This window comes from Vitis vinifera, chromosome 5, assembly GCF_030704535.1.
Source record: "Vitis vinifera cultivar Pinot Noir 40024 chromosome 5, ASM3070453v1".
Taxonomy (NCBI): Eukaryota; Viridiplantae; Streptophyta; class Magnoliopsida; order Vitales; family Vitaceae; genus Vitis; species Vitis vinifera.
Window position 1 is genome coordinate 21,491,488 of NC_081809.1, and position 21,734 is coordinate 21,513,221.

A 21,734-nucleotide genomic window follows, 5' to 3' on the forward strand; every position below is an offset into this window, starting at 1 on the left:
TGTTCCCCAGTTGGGGATTGTAGTAAGAGCCCAACTCCAGAGCCTGATGAGCGTGAGGCTCCGTCAACTCGTAGTGTCCACCACTCCTGTTCACTTGATTCGTGGTGCTGGTTGGGTCTTCGTGAATATTCGAGCACGAAGTCGGCCATTACTTGGCCTTTTTTGGACAATCTGGGTTGGAATTCGATTCCAAATTCGCTCAATTCGATGGCCCATTGTAGCATTCGCCCAGTTAAATCTGGTTTGTGCAGAATGCTACGAAGGGGTTGGTCGGTTAGTACAATCACTGGGTGGGCTTGAAAATAGGGGCGGAGCTTTTGGGCAGCGCTTCGAAGGGCTAAGGTTGTTAGCTCCATTTTTGAATATCTGGTTTCTACGTCTGCCAATGCCCTACTGACATAGTAGATGGGCTTCTGCTCCTTGGGTGATGGACAGCGGAATAGCACGGCACTGATTGCCCATTCTGACACGGCCAGATACATGTATAATTTCTCTTTCGGGATGGGACTGCTCAAGATGGGCGGTTGCATAAGACAATGTTTAATTCTCTCCAAGGCGTTTTGGCAATTGTCCGTCCACCCGTGCGTTCCAGCTTCTCGTATTGCTAAGAAGAAGGGTCGCAACTCATCAGTAAAGCGGGCTATGAAACGTCCTAACGCAACGAGCTTGCCTGTGAGGCGTTGTAACTCCTTTTTGCTCCTAGGAGGAGGTGTCTCCATGACTGCTTTGACTTGATCCGGGCTGACTTCTATGCCTCTTTGGATGACCATAAATCTCAGAAATTTGCCAGCACTCACGCCAAAGGCACATTTGGAAGGATTTAGCTTCATGCCATACTTTCGTAAGAGATAAAAAACTTCTTGTAAATGGAAGATATGCTGCTCTCGAGTTTTGCTTTTAACCACGATATCGTCAATGTATACCTCGACCGAGCGGCCTATCAGAGGTTTGAAGATTTTAGTCATCAATCTTTGATACGTGGCCCCAGCGTTTTTGAGTCCGAATGGCATGACTTTGTAGCAATAGAGGCCGTGTGGCGTTATGAATGCTGTTTTTTCTTCGTCCTCCGGGGACATGGGGATTTGATGATATCCGGAGAAGGCATCCAAGAAAGAGAGCATCCCCTGCCCGGAAGTGGAATCCACAATCTGATCTATTCGTGGCAAGGGGAAACTGTCTTTTGGACACGCATTGTTGAGATTGGTATAATCTACACAAACTCGCCATTTTCCTTCTTTTTTGGGTACCACGACTACGTTTGCCAGCCAATCCGGATAAGAAACTTCTCTGATGAATCCGGCTTCGAGCAATTTATCGATCTCGTTCCGGATGATTCTTTGTCTATCCGGGTGGAAGCGCCTAATCCTCTGCCGGACGGGTCTGGCAGTTAAAAAGACGTTAAGCCTGTGAGATGCAATGGAGGGGTGAATTCCCTTCATGTCAGAATGTGCCCACGCGAAGATGTCATGGTTCTGTCTGAGGACTTTTTGCATGCCCTGAGTTTCTTCTTCTGTCATGAGGGAACTGATGTTTGTGAGGTGATCGCTTTCCTCCAAAATTTGGACTGTTTGTAAGGGATCTGCTACAGGGGGATCCTTGTCCGCCGGACCCAATAATTGCTATTGGTCGTGCGCAATGCTAGGTTCAGGGGAAGATGCATCCTCCTAGTTAGCGACTGCTTCACGTGCTATTTGATAGCACTGGCGAGCGGCTAATTGGCTGCCATACAAGTCAGTTTGCCCTTCGTCGGTGAGGAAACTCACCATTTGATGATATGTGGAAGGGATGACTTTCATGTAGTGAAGCCATGTGCGTCCCAAGATGACATTGAAGGGTGACAACTCTTGTACCACCGAGAATTGCACGTTGAGAGTGACTGGGCCAGCTCGAACCGGCAGTATAATGTCTCCTAAGGATGTTGTTGATGATCCGTTGAATCCGGATAAGATTCATCCGGGGTTTTCGAGACCCGCGAGACTATGTCCCATGTGGCCCACGACTGATGCTTGCACCAGATTGGCTGAACTGCCTGGGTCGACCAAGATACGTCTTACATCAAAATCTCCTATTTCTAGGGAGAGGATGAGGGCGTCGCGATGTGGTTGTAGCGTTCGGGTGGGATCTACTGGTGGGAAAATGATTGTCCCATCTATGGGGCGAAGGCCCTCTCCAGTGAGACCCGGCCGGATGGAATTAATGCGTTCGCGTATTGACGCGGCTCGCAGCAATTTCTGTCTTTTTCGCCTGGAATCGTATTCCTCGTCCGATGGACCCCCATTGATATAGTTTATGACAGCCTTGGGGGCGACTGGGGCCCTCGGGGCCCCAGAGTTATGATGCTGTGATGCATCCCTTCCTCCAGTATCTGAGCGGAGGTACTGTTTTAAATGTCCTGCTTTGATGAGCCTTTCAACTAGATATTGGAGGGACCGACATGTCTCTGTTGTATGACCATGGTCTTTGTGGAAGGTGCATTTCTTGCTACGGTCTCTCATGGATGGGTCCTTTTCGAGGGGTCTAGGCCACCTGAAGTCGGACAACCCTTGGATCATTGGGAGAAGTTTTTCGTATGATACGGATAGGGGTGTGATGGGCGGCCTATCCGGACGACTCGGCCCGTCCTGCCTCCGGTCAACTGGTTTTGGCCGGTCCAGAGGTTTGGCATGTCTGTCCGCGTTATCTCTAGAAGCCCGTCCGGCAACCAAAACTTGCTGAGTGGCTGCACGCACGTCATATTCAAGCATTGAATATTTGTTAGCACGTCTGAACAAATCGTCCATCGTTGTAGGAGGCTTTTTGGCCAGCGATTCGAAAAATGGAGTGCCTGGACAAATGCTTCTCTTGAAGATCTGTAGGACAGCATCCATGCTGCAAACCTCTATTTGAAGTATGGCTTGGCCAAATCGTTTCACAAATTCCCTCAAGGATTCATTGTCTCTCATTTTTATATTCTGGAGGGTGCTGATATTCTGCTTGTGTCTAGCAGAGCACAAGTACTGTCCCACGAATGCTTCAGAGAGGTCCCTGAAATTGTCAATAGAGTTAGGAGGTAGGCGATGAAACCATGAGAGGGCCTGCCCTTGAAGGCTGGCGGGGAATACTTTGCATAGCAATGCATCGTTGCCAATATCGAGCGTCATAAGCTGTCGATAGTGCATGATGTGATCGAAGGGATCGTTGGTCCCATTGTATGTGGAAAACTTTGGTACGAGGAATCCCCTTGGGGGCTCGTAATGGGTGATATGAGAGCAAAAGGGCGTGGAGAGCATGTCATCCAGCCTTTTGCTGATGGAGCCAATGGGTGGCTCGTTTGGGAGGTTTCTCCCAACTGGTCGTTCCGCTAGGTGTGAGTGAACGTTTCGCATCGCTGGGGTGACCACGGGGTCACGATGCGGAGGTACGTTCTGCACCATGGGAGCGATCATAGGATCGGGGCATGGCGCCCGGGTTGTGGCTACTGGTGGCCTTGATCTTCCAGGCTCTTGTGGGCCTAGTCTTGCGCGCATAGAACTTGACAACTGTGATTTTCTATCACGTTGTCTTTTTGTTGAGAAATGAGTGGAATCTGAGCTTTCCTCACGGGGAGCTCGAGGCATAGGCGTGCGTGGCTCATGGGGCCTTGCGTTGTATGCTCCTGGGACAGCTCCTGTTGACCCAGGATATATTGATTCTGGCTCTGGCCTTGAGTTTGCCACCTGGCCTCTTGAACGCTGACGACGAGGAGGACCTGACGTTGAGGCTTGAATGCGTAACACAGCGTTTTCTTCCCTTAACCTCTCCGTCTCCTGGAGGAGAGCTCTTAGCTGTTTTTCACTCGCCAACTGTCTTTTTTCGATGGCCTGACGCCATTCGAGATTATTTTCCTCCCCTCTACCAGATGATCGACTTTGGGAAGGTGTGGCCATCTTTGCTAGTAACTGAATCAAAATAAAAAGTAAAGTTTCCCACAGAAGGCGCCAATGTTGTCACCTAGCATATCAGGTGGTCCAAGTTACTACTAGATGGATGAACACGCGATTCTCAACACACAAAGGGTTCTTGATTCAGTGGTCGTACCTGCAAAAAGGCATCCGGACAGGGTGTCCGGACGCACCCTCCGATGGTTTTGTTAGCCATGGTGAGAAAGAGGAATGTAAATCAGTTGGCTTTTTACTAGGTATCAAGAGGTTACCAGGAGATCCCCTTCTTCTTCGTGCGAAGGCATATATATACAGCTGCAGGGGTACTGTTCCTCTCATTAATGGTGAGGAGATATTTTATGTTGTGATGATGACAATAGGTGTCAGTAGGAGCATTATCACCCTACGAACGACTGTCAGAAACCATGGTAGGTGATGCGGCTGTCAGAGATCGTGGGAAGGTGATCATGTAGAATGATCGTGGGAAATGACTTGCTATCACTTCATCTTGTCTTCTCATTCTGCAGGTGATAAGATGTGGGCCATGGCTGCCTGTTGTGATTGCGTGTAAGACTCGCTTTACTTTGATTGACCATCCAGACGATTTATATCCGGATGGCTCATGCTGATTATCCGGATGTGTTGTGGAGACTATCCGGATGTCTATGCTCTGCCAGCGTCGTTTGCTCTTCCTTGGATAGGAGAAGATGAAACGTCGTTTGCCTTTCCTTGAGGCGGTCCGGATAGGATAACTGTACCATGCATATCCTTAGGGGAATCCGGACGATGATGGTCCGGCTGATAACACGTGCCACGCGTCACTATGAGCTACGTGCCACATGTTTCCCAAGGGGAGGGGTCCCTACAACCTTGACACTCTTCAAAGTGATATATGTTTCCAATTTTGCACCCAATCCCCTTTATTTCTTCTTCATCAATTATCATAATAGAAAAAGAATTGGAATTATCGATACCAAACAGTATTAAAATAGTAGTTATTTGGATAGGTGACTCAATCTCATTAAGTTGTTGGTTAACATATTGAACTATGCCTAACTACCTTTAAGTTTCATATATAAAGCACGAAACTTGATTTACATTCAATTTTAATATATTAAATATGAACTTCACTTTCTTCATATGCATACTTTTAACAAAAAAATTTACTCAAGTTTACTACAGAATTTCAGTGTTTTCCCCACAACCAAATGGTGCCAAAAATAGCAAAACTGATGTAATTTTTTTTAAATGGGTTTACTTACCTTGTTTGACCTTGTCATTTATCTTTTTTTTTTTTTTTTTTCCCACTTTTCTCACCAGACTTTTAATGGTAAGTTGTAATAATGGTGTACATGGAGTACTTAGGGTAGTGGTGAGAGAGATGCAATACTAATGAGAGAGATTCAGTGCTAAAAGAGAAATTAATAACAAAGTTTGATTATTTTAGCACTTGATATTATTTTTCCAATTCCACCTCTACTTTGTGTCACATGTCTAAATAACCCTATAAAATACAAGTTGTCATTCAATGTAAATTAAAATTGGCATTAGAGGTTGAGTTGGGCTTACAACATTTGCAGGCCAAGTTGGGACCCTGATGGACTCCAGCTGGGCCCAACTGTGCATGACCCATGGGCCTTGGCTCACTAGCAATTTTCATATTTCCTTACTAAATCATAAAAATTGAAAAGATAAATCAGTCTTGATGTTCTCTTTTACAATTCAAGGGTCTAAAAAAGACCCAATTATAATTATTTATAAAATATAATTAATTTAATCTTATTTTTATTTTCCTATTTTAAATTTTAAGTTATGTTTGGTTCCAAAAGTATTAAAAGAAGAAAAAAATTGTTAAGAAAAATGATTTTTTTCATATTTAATTTTATTATAGAAAATATGATTTTTTTTTAAAAATTTAATTAAAAAAATAAATATAATAAAATTATTTAAGGGTTTATTTTTTTTTAAATTATTTAATTATTATGTATAAAAATAAAAGTCAACCATAAGCTGACTAAAAAGGTATCAGATATGGGATATGAATGAAGGCTACCCATTTGAAAATGGAAAAGGTTGTCCAGGTGTTTGTAACTTGGAACTTCCCTTCCCACTCCACACTCCGCACCACCCCCTCTTCCCCATTGGCCACACTCCCCCACTTTGCTCCAAAACCCCCCACCCCATTTCCCAAAAGCATCTACTCCTCCAAGATTCTCCTCCGCCTTCCTCAAATTCCAATTACCTATCTCACCCATCTCACCCATCTCCAATGGCGACTTCTCTCCTCCTCTCCAGCTCCTTCCTTTCCTCCTCTCCCCTTTCCCAATCCAGAAGACTCACCTATGCAAGAACTTCATGTTTTCCCTATGCAAGAACTTCTGCAAAGCTATTTCTGAAATCTACTCATGTTCCTTCATGTTCATTCAGGTTTTGTCACAAAATTATGGCGGGGACTTCAATAGGGGAGACAGAGGAAGAGGGTGTGGAGCCGGTCACTGTGGGTGAGGACTCTGCGGCCTTTGATTTGGGTCAGCAGAAGATTTCTTCCTGGATTTATTTCGGTGGGATTTTGGGGGTGGTCCTGTTTCTTCTTGATGTGGTTTGGATTGATAACTCCACTGGGTTTGGCAAGGATTTTATTGCTGCCGTTGCCGGGGTTTCGGAGAGCCATGAGGTAAATAATATTATAGTGCTGATAATTCATGATAATAGTTAACGTTAATGAATTGAATGTTTGTGGTTGGCATCTGTTTGCTTGCTGAGAAAAGTAGGAAAAATAAAAGAAATTGAATTTGAAGTTTAAAAGAAATTCAATTTTGAGGATCCTCATTCAAATGGGTTGGTTAATTGTATGGCCAATTCCTTTTTTGTACTAATAAATCCAAAGAGGAAAAAAAATTCAGTGAGATTGAAGGGCCCATTGCTTTAGTGGCTTTATACTGGAAAAGAATGAGTGAATAGCTCCAGGATGCAATCTTCCTTTCCTGAGGACTCTGTTAAGGGTAGACAAAGTTTAACTTTTATGTTGTGATAGAAGTATACAATTGAGATGAATGGGTGTGGGGAGAAATTGAAAAAATAGCTAATAGGTTGCATTTGCCATTGTGTTCTTACCATTCTTCTATATGAAAAGGCCAATGATTGGTTAGAAATAAGGGAAGGTATTAGACAAGATGATAAAGGATTTTTGTTTCTAATTTTAAAATCAGACTCTATGGTAGTGGTTGGGATGTACAGAAGCTGGTTAAGGGATGCTTTGAGAATAAACTAGCATTCATAGGGTTTGTTTTAGTTGGTTGTGGGTAAATTATGATTTTGATAGCAAATCAGGTTCTGGTATCAGAATGGTAATAATTTCAGGGAAAGGAAAGAAGATGGGGAAGAAGAACTAATAGAAAATCAGAAATAAGAAGAAGAGAAATCACACGAAAATAGGCACTAAGGTTTCATGTAAAGCCTAAAGCTGTAAATTCCCAACAAAAAGACCCAAAAAGAAAGAGAAAACCCAACTATCAACACAAAAATTATAATGATTAAATGATAGCAAATGAAAGACTGAAAGTAAAGCATATAAAGGACCTGATGCTGCTAAAGTAGTTTGTTTTTTGTTTTGTTTTGATTTTTTCTTTTTTGTTTTTGACAGAAAAAACCTCTTGATTGGCATGGTGCCATATTTGGAGGTTTCAGCTTCTAAAGGAGATATTTCTTCACTAACCAAGCAATACTTTTCTTACCAATTATCCTCCTAATATGACTCATCTGAGTTTGGAGCTGGGCAAAGAAACCAGTCTTTGTTTTTATGATGTGCTTCAGAAGAAAAGCACCCAGGTTCTTCTTAAGCTGTTATGGTGACAATTCTCTTGTTGCCATTTGTTTCATCTTAAGATAGTATTCATGAATTGTGGAATAAATTTCATTTTCATACCAAAAAACCATTATTTTCCCAATAATGTCTATGCACCTTCACAGGGGTCACATTGCAACATATAGTGTAGACAAAAGAACACATTACAAGAATTTTGAGATTTAGTTGCTAACTCATGCTATTTTGTACAGGTAGGATGTTGTTCTATTGTTGCCTTAAGCTTGTGAACAGTCTATGGGAACTTCCATTTTTTCAAAACATCAAACAAGTTCTTGAAAAATTACCATTCCTATTCTTCTTCTTTATCAGTTTTTTGTATTGTTAAAAGGGGTAATAGAACTAAACATGGACAACGAGTGACAAAAACGTGAAACAAAACATTAGAATAGGATTTCCATAACCAATCCTGTCTCCATATCTTGCCAACCAAACGTTGGCCGCAGTGTCACAAAAAGGTGAACTAAACATTGAAATAGGATTTTTTTATCCTATCCTCTATCCATTGTGTCAAACAAACACAGCCTTAGTGTGGCAATAAGATAATGAGAAGCAGAGTCTCAAAAGCTATATAAAAGAATTTCCTTGCTGTTAACACTATTGAGATGACTGGCTGATACATGAGGTATGTATATGGTTTTCCACTGAACAACAGAAAAGGTTTAGATAGGTCCTAGTGTCAATAAAAAAAAGGCATCCAACTGTATTTTACATCCAGAAAGCTGTAACTAAAATAGGTCCAGGCTGAAACATCAGTACCACCTCATCCTGTACCATCACATGGAAAACTATATAGTTGGGGATAGACTGTAGACACCATTTGGGTGTTATTCTCCCTGATAATAATGGAATATACAACAATTTTTTTAAACACAAATACCAATGTCAGCTGAAAGGGAACTCTGAAATGTCAATTATCCTGGAACCAAGGTTTGGCTGTGAGAATATTCATCTTTATGGTTATCTGTAATTGTAGATCAGTGGTTGTTTATCCACTGTATTTTGTAAGTTTTCCTTAGAAGATGGAGCTTTTGTGGGGTTTGTTTAAGTGAAGCTGAGCCATGAAATGTTCTTCTGCAGGTTGTAATGTTGATCCTTACTCTCATTTTTGCCATTGGCCACAGTGGCTTGGCTAGTCTTCGAGATAGTGGCGAGAAACTCATTGGAGAACGTGCTTTCCGTGTTCTATTTGCAGGGACATCTCTTCCATTGGCTGTTAGTACAGTTGTAAGTTCCCCGACCTCAATTATGAGCTCATAATAGCTGCTTCTTACCAGTCAACATGGTATTTTATTGCCTGCTTATTTTTTGACTTATTGACCATTCTGAGCATTATGGAATCTATCTAAATTAATATGATTGATTATTCAAGGGATTATGATTCAGGTGTACTTCATCAACCACAGATATGATGGACTGCAGTTATGGCAACTCCAGAGTGTTCCAGGAATACATCAACTTGTGTGGTTCTCTTCCTTTGTTTCCTTCTTTTTCCTCTATCCTTCAACCTTTAATCTATTAGAGGTGGCAGCTGTTGACAAGCCTAAGATGCATCTTTGGGAAACTGGGATCATGAGAATCACCAGACACCCCCAGGTATATAATTCATCATCTTGATTATGATGGCCTATTTGCACATATGGAAAACCTATGCTGATTATTGGGAGAAACACAACACAGTTAGATGGACATTGTGATGAAAACTGACCTGCTTCTCTGATAATCTTGATGGCTTAAAGCCAAGTCATCTTGCAAGTCAGACCAACCCTTACCAATCAATCTATGGAATATCACATGGGCAATTTTAGTCATAGTCTTCTGAGGTGCAAAAACAGTGTGAGCTGTTTGGTTTTTCCAAAACCACTGGACTATGCCAGTTTGTGCGCAAAAAATGTATTCCGGTTTTTGGGCCACGAATATGAGGAAACTGTTCCCTTCTGTTTTAGCAGTAGTTGAAGATACAAGTTCCTAATTTAAATGAATTTACTGCCAAATACAATACCATAAAGCTTGAAAATAATTCTGTGAAGCCAGCCATACTAACTCATTCCAAATGTTTACAAAACCACTACTCTAATTTCAGCTCCTACTTGGAACAAAAAATCAAAATCGTTGTACTCTTGCATTTACCCAAACACCTCCTCATGTAGCACCCTGTTTAAGCCTATATGACTCCCATGCATCCCAAACACACCCTTTCCATGGTGTTCAATCAGGGCTTTGTATTCCTTTTCAGATGGTCGGACAAGTGATCTGGTGCATAGCTCACACAGTCTGGATAGGGAACTCTGTAGCAGTTGCAGCCTCTATTGGCTTAATTGGACACCATCTATTTGGGGTTTGGAATGGAGACAGAAGGCTGGCTTCACGATATGGGGAGGCTTTCGACACTGTGCAGAGAAGAACAAGCATTATTCCCTTCGCAGCTATCCTTGATGGACGACAAAAGTTACCCAAAGATTACTACAAAGAATTCCTGCGGTTGCCATATTTATCAATCACCATGCTGACACTAGGTGCGTATCTGGCTCACCCCCTTATGCAGGCAGCTAGTTTTCGGCTTCATTGGTAGAATACAGATCCATCTGATCTGTTTTAAACCAACAGACGGGAATCTGAAATTGTATATACTTTTTATACATTGAAATCATATACTGAGTCTGTTTTGGAAGTCTTGAGAAGCAAAACGAGTTCAGTTCAGGCAAAAATATATGCCATGCATCACAATACATGATAAGGATCTTTCTGGGTTAGTCCTTTGGTCTTGTATCAATTTAGGAATATCGTGGGCTCCTCTTAATTATGTAGATTCGTTTTTGAGACATGTAGGCCTTGGGATTTAAGTAGACAGGAGGCAAAGGTGTGAAAACTACTGGACCAATGTGCATGGAAAATGCCAAAAGAATCATGTTTTGGCATGCAGATATGTGTAAGAAAAAGGTGGATTTAATCGACTAATTAATTAATTAAGCTAAAGATAAGCTTTATAATAAAATAACATGATAAAATAAAGAAAAAAAAATTATTAATACAATATTTAGAAGGGAAAAGTGTATATTTGAAAATTAAATGACTTTGTAAATGTGATATCTTATATCATACATGAGAGAAAGTTCTTGATAATATATAAGTATGATTCCTCTTAACCTTATAGATTCTTTTTTAAAGTCGTAAAGGCCTTTTTGGGCTCAGAGTAAACAATATTTACGTGATTGGGAGTGGATCGTTCTAGTAAACGTGAAAAGATGTTAGGGAAAAAAGAGAGTAAAAGGTACGGTCTCAAACATCCTTTGGTTAATATTATTTTAATAAATGCTAAATACTATAAGATTTCAAATTAATAAAGTCCTTGAATTATTCTTAAATGGTTAGATGATTGCAAAAATGATATCGTAGACGATTAAAATAGGTAAAAATAAAAATAAAAATCAACTCCAACTAATAAGTAATTGGTTTTCCATTCACAAGTTGGACATATTCATTTGTTATGCCATGCTCACATTAACACTATGTTTGGTTTTGAAAAGTAGTAAAAAAAGAAAATTTAAAAAATGATTTTCTTAAGCTTAGTTTTATCATTAAAATATGAAAGAAAATAAAATATAATTAAAATTAGTTAAAAATTTATATATTTGAATTAATTAATTTTTATATAGAATAATTAAAATAATTACAATGAGTTTGAAACATTGGTTTTAAATCTATTTTTATTTTCCCTCACTTGCTTTTTTCTCTAGTTTGAATGAACATTATTAAATGGATCTAAGAATAGGTTGTACAAATTTTAATATAATTTTATGATTTAATTTATGGTATTAAGTACCTTTAAGGAAGTAAACAATAATAAAAACAATTTAAAAGTAAGTTAAAATAATAAGTTATAAAAAAAATATTTTTTCTGATGTAGTCAAATAGTTCAAAAATAGTTTTTTTTTTTTTTTTGGTGATAATCAAGGAATCTTTTATAGCCAAGCCTTTAAGACTCTCTATGAAGACCCAAACCTTAAGGTATTGGCTATTCCGTGATAAATTTAGAGTATCATCAGTGATATGATTTGAATCCAAGCACATGTTTTGGAAATTATGGCTTGAATACAAATGCTCATAGCATTTCAAAGTTAGCAGTCAAATAACAAAAATGTCCAATGTCCAAATTCAATGGAAGGAGAGACAAGGGTGATACTTAAAAACTATATCAATGAAGTTCCAAATATCATACCAATGGTCTACTATGTGAAAGGACTTTATATCGAAACCTAGCAAAAGATTAAGGTTATTTTTCTGTCAAGAAAGTTTGAAAAAAAAAACAAAAAAAGAGAAAAGTAACAAATTATAAAATTTTTCTGTCCATGAAAAATTAAGAAATAAGAAAAAAATCAATGCATAAATCCTTTCCTAATATTTCCCACTTTTTTTTCAAGGAAAATGGAGAGGAATTTTTTTATACCTTCCTTTTTCTTAGTTTTTTATTTTATTTTTAATCAATTTTTCATATATAGTGCCAAAACATGATTAAATCATCTTATTCATGTGACTAACATAAACTCAGGCGTGTTTTGGTCCTGGAAAGTTTGAGGAAAAATGCAAAGAAAAAAAATATAAAGGAAAAGTAGAAGGAAAGAAAAAATTAAAGAAAATAAAAATTAGATTTAAAGTCAAATATATTAAAAAAAGAGTAGATGGAAATAAAAAATGAAAAAAAAATAAAAATTATATTTAAAATCAAATAAATTATTTTTATATCTTACTTCACATTCATCTCACTTATTTAACTCTTCTATATAAACGATAAATAATTTAAAACTATATAAATTTCTTACTAATTATATTTGGCTTTATTTTTTATTTTATTTTTATAATAAAACCAAACATAAAAAAAATCATTTTCTTTAACATTTTTTTTTCTTTACTATTTTTTAGGAACCAAATATAGCCAAAGACTACTAAATATGGAATCCATATATGCAAATGGTAAAAGGATTGACCGTAAAAACATTATAAACAATGCTTATAATTAACCCAATCAAGTTCTATCCTTCAAATTTTTACAAATAGGAGATTCTTTTGGTGGCTTAATCCAAGGTCAAATAGCCCTAAGAATCATCAAAATTCATTAAATTGTTCAAAATTGAACATGTATACAAATTTTTCATGGTCTTAATAGATTCAAATCAAAATCTCAAGAGAATTTTTATTTTCAAATAAAATTTAAATATGAGAAAGAAAATGGTCATCTTTTTCTTCATTCCTACCCTAACTCACCCAAAACTTTAGCCTTATCTCCATGTTTATAAGATTGCTTGTTTATAAGATTACTTGTATGCATATTTTTTTTGAATATTTTATGTTAAACAAATTTGGTCGCTCAAAGTAAGTTAGCATGTTCAGGATTGTCAAAGGCTGCTTGAAAGATCGAAGCTCGAGAAGAAAAGGACTTATCAAAAGCTTCGTAAATTATATCAAGTGTTGCATCAAGTATCCATCAAATGCTAGAGAGCTCGAGCGTTCTAAAAGTTGCTTCAAGCACTTGAATTTTTTTTTTTTAAACTATGAATTCACATTTTTGCCCTTTTTTTGGATGTAGCGTTTTTTCTTGTCTTATTTATTTATTTTTGTTATTTTTGTGATAAAGAGGGAGAAATTCATATGATTGTTTAGATATCTTATTGATAATTTAGGATTGATATTTGTGATGATATCTTATTGTTTTACTAGATGAATTGGATTATTTATATCATTTTTTTTCCAATCAATATGGACTATAATCATATGATGATGTTTTATTTATTTTTTCCACACTTGCTTTTCACAGTTGTTATTGATTATGGGTGTGGAGATCATAAGTTCCAAAGTTTAGGCATTTTCTAGATATGTTGCAATTATTAAATATTGGTGATTAGGATATTTAGTTAAGACATAAGTGATATTGAGTGATTTAGAAACTCCATTTGATAGTATTAGATGATTTATATAATCATTATTTTATCACAAAATTGTCAAATGAGGATATTGTGTGACACCCCAAGCCCAAAGGCCAAGGGCAACCTTGTCAATTTTGCTCATCCAACATAAAGGTAAAATATGCAAAAATGATTAAATAATCAAATGAACACAAGTCATCATGGAGTATCTTCCTAACTTGATCTTGAAGTAAAAACTAGACTACTCCAAACTAAAACCCTCTTTCTTGGTGAAAAGTCTTGTTCTCCTTACAATGTCATTCTCAATCAACCTTTGATATATTCTATAGGCATGGCGACCTCCTCTTACTATAGAAGGACAAAAGCTTGAACTAGGAAATAGGTGGTAGAAATCCTTGGAGATTAGTTAATGGCTTAATAGTGCATTGATTAGTTAGACAAACAACACTAAGGATGTAAGTTGTCAAGAAGACCTCTAGAAAACTCGCAAATAGTAGTTAATGAAAAACCCCTCATTTAAGCAAAAGAGTAAACAATGAATCCTTGATAATCATAATAGACAATCAAGAAGAAAAAACAAACAACTTAGGAATCCTTATCAACATCAAACTACAATAAGGCATCTACTAACGCTTGATGAACAATATTGATATGTTTTCTTAGCAACCCCAATATAAGATAGGGGAAAGCCCTAAGGCATTCTTTCATCAACCTAATGTCTTTGGTTACATCCTCTAGTGCGAGATCATCTACCAAGTATCGACTAATCAAATCCTCAAAATAGATGCCCAAGCAAAATTTAGGAGGACCAAATTTCTCCATTTCTAACTTCAAATGGATATTTGCTTGACCTAGGGCATAGTCCTCATTCTAATCAAGCTTGTCCCAAGATTGAAGGCCAACTATTCACTTCCGACAAACTTTTGCAGAAACCTCATCTCTATCTCTCAATCTCTCATCTTGTAAGGGAAATAGCTTGACTTCACAAAAGTCTTAGACTTTCTGACCTACTTAAGGAGATTGCTTAGGTATTCCTTTTTGTGCTCTACCATTTTTAGCCAAGAATTTCCAGAGATAGCTCATTGGTTAAGTGAGACACTTAAAAAGATGAGCTCTTTACTTGACCCTTTACCCTTGCGTAATCAACATACAATGCTATGTACCACTAGTAAACTATGAACAATACTAAATAGGCATGTTGGCAATCTTGACCTGATAGCAGCAAAGTACTCAAACCTTAGAATAGTGGTTCATCTAAAAATGTATTATACTTAATGAGAAAGCAATTCAAACACAACTCTTACTTGCATAAGTGTAGGGACTAAACCTCCATCTTTTGTTTAAGAAATAAGGCAAGTCTATGTAAGGACCTCAATTGAGTAAGCCTTGGGAAAAGAGCAGTCTTAAAGTCTCCTATAAAGGAGAAAGATTGGCCTTGGTTTATCAACCTTGAAATTGTAATCAATTGCAATGCAAGGACCCTCTACTGCAATGCTACCATTCACCCTCCTTATGAGGGCTTAATTAAAATTTTTACCTCTTTCTCTAGCCAAGGAGAGGCACCAACCACCCACTCCCAAACTCAACAAATAACCAATAGTTTAAAGGCATTAAAATGCCATCAAAAGCTCTACAAAGGAAACAAACAAAAGCCTTGTAAAGGAAACAAGTAAAAACCCTATAAAGGTAAATAATAAAAAAAGTCCAACAAAGATAATAACTATTCAAGCTACTCCAGAGATATAAGGGAAGAACCAAATGAAGATAGGTCAAGTATCCTCTCTAACAAGGAGACTCGCAAGAGGAACCACTTTAGGTTCATACAACACATTATGATCCTCCAAAGGTGTAAAGTCTAAACCTCCGCTCTTGGTCTTGTTTCCTAAAATTTGACTAAGTTTATGCTTGTTGTCGAGAAAGTATATGTCAATCTCCAAATGGATCTACTAACACACAAAAGGCTCAACTCCTTCACAAGCAAATGGTATAAAAAAAAAGCTACCTCTAAGGCCTTTAATAGTTATATTGGGTATTTCCAAGCAATTTTGACTACAATAGCACAACTTAACTCTTGGACATCTCCATTAAATCAATACTTAGGACCTAAGTGAAGTAGAAAACAACCAAGTATAAATCAGTAAGCTAAAGAAGGCCAATTACAAGAAAAGAAACTACTTCAAGATCAAATCTGCACAAGTCGACATCCTCAACTTGAGATAAATCCACCAAAAACTATCCAAAAGAACTCGTCACATGACTACTAGAACCAAACTCAAGCAAAGGTCTCCATGCCAACTTTCAATCAAGCCCAAACAAATTTCTCACTCCAATATGACTCCTTAGACTAAAGCTTAACATCTTTAGAGAACTACTTGGCCAAAGATAGTTCTTTAAAGACAAACAACATAGCCTTTCAAGTCTACTCCTTCAAAGGGAGGAGTAACATAAAAAGCAATCACTTAGACCACCACCATTTCTTAACACTATATGAGCACTGAAGGGTAAAAAAAATTAACCAACCCAAGACACCATCCTCTAATTACCAAACCATGCCACCAACTTGGGGGAATATGCGTACTTAGTAACTCAACTTGACAGAAAGTACCTAACCTTTGACTAAATGGCCTAAATCTGACTTAAAGCTAGAAATGTCTATATAAAGCCATTGCAAAAAGCTAGTTAACTTTGAAAAGCATGTGCAGCTAGGAGGCATTAGACCAATGAGGCCAAAAGACCATAAAAAGGCCTTAAAACTCCTCCATAGGAAAGTCCTCAACCTCTTCCAAATCTTACTTTGTATCGAACAAATGGAGAAATAAAAATTTAGTTGCTCACCGAAGATTTTCAACATTTTCAATATGCATCTATTATTTTTAACTTAAATTTATGAATACTTATTGAAGGCCTATTCACAATTGGTTAGCATTTAATATCTTTAGTTAACATTTTTATGTTTATATCAGTGTTTTCAGAATTGGACTGATCATTGAACTGGTAAAATTACCTATTCATGATTCAATGGTTGAACCAGTGGTCGAACCATGGTCTAATCACGGTCAAATTAGTGATGTAATAAATATATAATTTATATATTATTAAAATTAAAATTAATTATAAAAAATTAAATATATGTATAAATAAATTTAAAATCAATAATATTATTTTTTACCTTGATATTATCAAATTAATATTTTAAATTTTATTAAATGATACATGTATAATATTTAAATGTGAATATATTCCAAATGAAAGAAAATTCAATTATTTTATTTAATATAATAATTTTTTTTTTAGGAAAGAATATATTTTCTTTGTTTGTCACATTAGGCATAGAATGGTGTTTAGGTGAGTGGTGCGTCTTTTCCTTCACTTGAGGTCCAAGGTTCAAGTCCTGCTAGGTGGGCTTGATAAGAACAAAGAGGCCTATTAAAAAACAACACTCATCCAGGTGAAGTCATGTCCTCCTTGTGGGCTCAGGATACAGCAGCCCATTAAGTGGCTAAAGGTAAGGTGGGCTTAACAAATATGGGCTGCAGGTGTGGGTTCTGCAAAAATTAAATGTGGAAGGAGGCCTGCTATTGAATCGTTCGGTTTGTCAAGAACCGCCCGGTTCGTCCCGTGATTGGGTGGTTCATTATAGTGGACCGGACGGGAAATGCTACTGGTCGACGGTTGAACCAGTCCGGTCCGATCCGTGGTCGACGTTTTAAATTAATAATTTGATAAATTTATAAAATAATAAATGATAAAAATATATATATAGTTTTGTATAAAATCCACTTACAGTCTAAATTAATAATTTTTTAATATGCAACCAAATCCATATAAATTACATGAAAAATAGTTAATTTGTAAAATAAATTATTTAACTCGTTCAATTACAATTAAACAATATGAGACACAATATTTTATAAAAATAAAAAATATCTTGATAAATTAATAATTTATTAATTATTCAAGTATTTAATATTTACTTAATTAATAGATTTTCCTTAGTCGTTATTAATTCGCGGAGGTTTCACTGTATTTTTACTTAGAGAGAGATGGGCAACCAACTTGTTCATATCCAGGCGATGACTAGCCAATTGCTCCTAGGATATAGCTTAGGAGACTTTGTAGTTGCGGTCACTAGAGGCTGCTACAGATACAGCATGTTCCCATGCCAGCTTGGTCACACTCGGTAGAGGTTGGCCCGATTACGCAACCATATGATATGGATGGTGCCTCCCCTCTAACCTCTAAATTGATTGCGGTTACTGACCACTGCTTAAAAGTGGTTTCTTGTAGTACGTGTCTAACCTGGGCGTAAATAAGTTCAATGTATCCATTCCCCTCCTACTTTTTTTCTACCGAATGACTTAAGACTTGAAAATATCTATCTTTGTCATCAGAAGTGAGGAAAGGAAGGAAGCAACTTCTCAGATTTTTCTTACGAAACACAACAAATATTGATATCGTTTGTGAAAAATGTACACGTTTTAAATTTATTGTCAAATCCATTGACAATTTGTGTCATATATATATATATATTTCAAGACATATTGTTTAGCTCTTAAGATTTATGATATGTTTTAAAGTTTAAAAAGCGTTTTTAATCTTTTTAATATTTGAAAATTTTTATCTTTCAAATATTAGAAAAATTGAAAACAGTTTAAAATTATAACCACTAGTACTTTTATTCTAACTTATAAGATAACTCGTCAAATTCAACATGAATTGTTAAAAATGCCTTAGTAAAGGACATATGGTGGTTACTACTTAGTAGAAAGAGATCTAGATATATGGCAACCTAGTAAAAACGTGAGATGCTAAATGAGGTAATGTTAAAATAAAAATATGATAATTTCTTTTGATTATAAATATAAATAGATTAAAAATACGTTTGGAAGTGATTTTAGAAAACATTTCCAGTATTTCTAACACTTGAATCATAAAAAAAATTTAACTATTAAAAATATTAAAAACATTTCCATAAATCACTACCAAACGAACTCTAATTGATGCTAACATATAAAAATATTATTGAGAAACCCTTATTAATAATAACTCACATAAAAGTGGGATATTGCGAAGAGGAAAAAAAAATTAGAAAAAATTTAGTGTACATGGTCCTAAAAAATCAACTGTTGATTTGATAAGCAATATTTTCTTCTATTTAAGGTATGCCACCTTAGGCCTCGGCTTAATTAAATGATTGCAACCATCCATATCTCTTCCTTTTGGTATGGTTGTGCCCACAATTCCACGGGTTCATAAAGACAACCCACGTGTGATGCTCCACACGATAAATTTACCATTTTCGAATCTTTATTTGATATCATATTAAACTATCAGTTTTTACGAGTAATATTTATTTAATAAATTCAATGAGATTGAAGGAGTATTTGAAAAAAAAATTGAAGTAAAAAATGAAGGTATGTTCTACCACACTATCGCAATCAATTTACCGTAGTGAAGCTGCTAGGTGACAATATATATGTCACCAACATAGTAGAAGTAATAAGAACTCCTGGTAAGCAGTCTAAGTTCTTGAGGCTCTTGCCATCCTTTGGAGCCCACTGGTCATACTTCCCTTTTGAATCACTGCAAGCCAAGGTAGCAGAGAGGAAAAGGGATAGGCAAAAACCAAGAAAAAGTGAGCAATGATTAGCATCAAGGATCTGTATGGTGTTCTAAGTGCGGTGGTTCCTCTCTATGTGACTATGTTTTTGGCTTATGCTTCTGTAAAATGGTGGAACGTGTTCTCTCCGGATCAATGCGCAGGCATCAACAGATTCGTGGCCATTTTCGCCATCCCACTTCTCTCCTTTGAGGTTATTTCAAGGATAAATCCTTACAAGATGGACTTCCTCTTCATTGCTGCTGATGGAGTCTCCAAAGTTCTAATCCTAATCATCTTGTTTTCTTGGGCTAAGTTCTCAAAGCGAGGCAGCCTTGACTGGACAATCACGCTTTTCTCCATTTCCACCCTCCCAAACACCCTTGTGATGGGGATCCCACTTCTGAAATCCATGTACGGAGACGATAAGGAGTACCTCATTATCCAAGCCGTGGTTCTACAGTGCATAATTTGGTACACTTTGTTACTCTTTCTGTTTGAGTATAGAGAAGCAAGGATTTTCATACTGAACAAGTTCAAGGACAGTAGTGTGAGTAACAGTGAGAGGAGCGGGGAGAATTTCGGAGGAATCCAGGAGATGATCGGGAGAAACTGCGGCGGCACCGGCGCCGGCGAAGACGAAGTAGTTGATGTGGTGGTTAGAACGCCTTCCAATCCTCAGACCACGCAGAATGTAAACAAGGTGGCTCCAGATTCTCGGTCATGTTTGAAACCAACGCCGGCAGGAGGCGCCGCGCAGGAAGACGGTAAAGAGGTCCATCTGTTCATTTGGCGATGCGGGTGTTGCAGTTCTCAAGGCAAGATTGAATTAGTATTCTTCTTCTTCTTCTTCTTTCCATTCCTTTTTTGTCTGAATAGTAGTAGTACCAGTATTAAACATATGTGCTTTATGAAATAGGTGTTTGTGGGCAGTCAGTGCAAGTCTGCAGAAGAGAAGAGGAAATCAAAGTCCAAGGGAAGACAGGAGAAGATGAGAAGCCCAATTTCCTTAAAGATCAGAATATGGATTCCTCCACATCCTCAGCCATGTTGAAGCAAATCATGAAAAGGGTGTGGTTTAAGCTTGTGAGGAACCCCAACTCTTATGCCAGCGTACTGGGTTTAGCCTGGGCTTTGGCTTCCTGCAGGTAATTATTCACACTTGGAGCTTACCATCTGTGTTATATTCATCATTCCATTCTAATTTCTTTTCCTTGTTGGGGCAGATGGGACATAAAGAAGCCCCAAATCTTGGAGAACTCGGTCACAATACTGTCAAATGCAGGCCTTGGGATGGCCATGTTTAGCCTTGGTAAGAACTAAGAAGAAAGGTCCCAAATTAACCAAGACTTTCATTCTCATGTGCTTCATGTCCTTACTTCAAATCCCTGGACTTGCAGGTCTGTTCATGGCTCTCCAATCAAGGATCATAGCATGTGGGAATAGACTAGCCGCGTATGGCATGCTTGTCAGGTTCTTGGCTGGCCCTGCTGTGATGGCAGTTGCTTCTGTTGCAGTAGGTCTTAGGGGCACCGTGTTGCGGGTCTCCATTGTACAAGCCGCTCTGCCGCAAGGCATAGTTCCCTTTGTGTTTTCCAGGGAATACAACCTGCATCCAGAAATGCTAAGCACAGCGTAAGTACTCACAGCATCAAACTCCAAATACAGTAGAATACAACAATACCCACCATGGCTATTAATTATTATCACATGCTCCTCTTATCAAACTTTCAGGGTAATTTTTGGAATGATTGTCGCCCTTCCCATCACAATTCTGTACTATGTTCTCCTGGGACTGTAATACGACTGAGTACGTACTCCTGCACCAAACCTGGAAAAGGATCAAGCATGGGAAACTTAGCCATCCTGGTGATTGATCAATCCACAATATGCATCTTATGTATCATTGTCAAGTGTGTTCATCACAGCTTTTGGACAGCTAATTAACCAGTAATGCACACCACAGACATCACAATTATTGATGGTCTCAATTCAATGCTTGCTAGGAGAGAAACCCCACTTCTTAATATGATCAGCAGATTGGTTTTTAGTTTGTACTACTTTTCCTTTTCCCCCTATTTTCAAAGGGGATTATATTGTTCTAGTGTGTGTGAGAGAGGGAAAGGAGCATATGTATTTTATTTTATTTTTTGCTGTGATTTGAAATAGAATTAGTTAAAACCCAGATTGTTCTGACCATGTATTGTTTGGTTGCCATGAAAATTGGAAAGAAAAGAAAAAAATTAGAGTTATATTATAAGCTGTAACAACACTTCCATCATATAACAAATTCAAAGATTTGATTAATGACTCAATCATTTTTCCAATTATCCAACTTGCAGAAGTAGGGTTACAAATTTTGGCACATATTGGGATTGGATTCTGAGCATTAAAGTGTGGACTCTCTTGTCCCAAAAAGCAAGTCAGCAACACGTACCACATGTCACTCCACC

General features: G+C 37.5%; 2 protein-coding genes across 2 annotated transcripts; both read left to right on the forward strand.

Moving 5' to 3' along the window:
• The first annotated feature begins 5,957 nt into the window (after positions 1-5,957).
• LOC100258367 (15-cis-zeta-carotene isomerase, chloroplastic) lies at positions 5,958-10,432 on the forward strand. Its single transcript, XM_002267355.4, is given in 5 exon segments — positions 5,958-6,573; positions 8,842-8,988; positions 9,148-9,357; positions 9,998-10,237; positions 10,239-10,432. Coding segments are annotated over 5 exon segments (1,035 nt in total). The 5' UTR covers positions 5,958-6,168; the 3' UTR covers positions 10,272-10,432.
• An 8,741-nt stretch (positions 10,433-19,173) lies between these two features.
• LOC100253234 (auxin efflux carrier component 3) lies at positions 19,174-21,466 on the forward strand. The gene is made up of 5 exons (XM_010652115.3): positions 19,174-20,099; positions 20,201-20,429; positions 20,508-20,593; positions 20,682-20,916; positions 21,016-21,466. The coding sequence occupies exons 1-5, from the start codon at positions 19,325-19,327 to the stop codon at positions 21,080-21,082; spliced, it is 1,392 nt and encodes a 463-aa protein (XP_010650417.1). The 5' UTR covers positions 19,174-19,324; the 3' UTR covers positions 21,083-21,466.
• Positions 21,467-21,734: the final 268 nt, after the last annotated feature.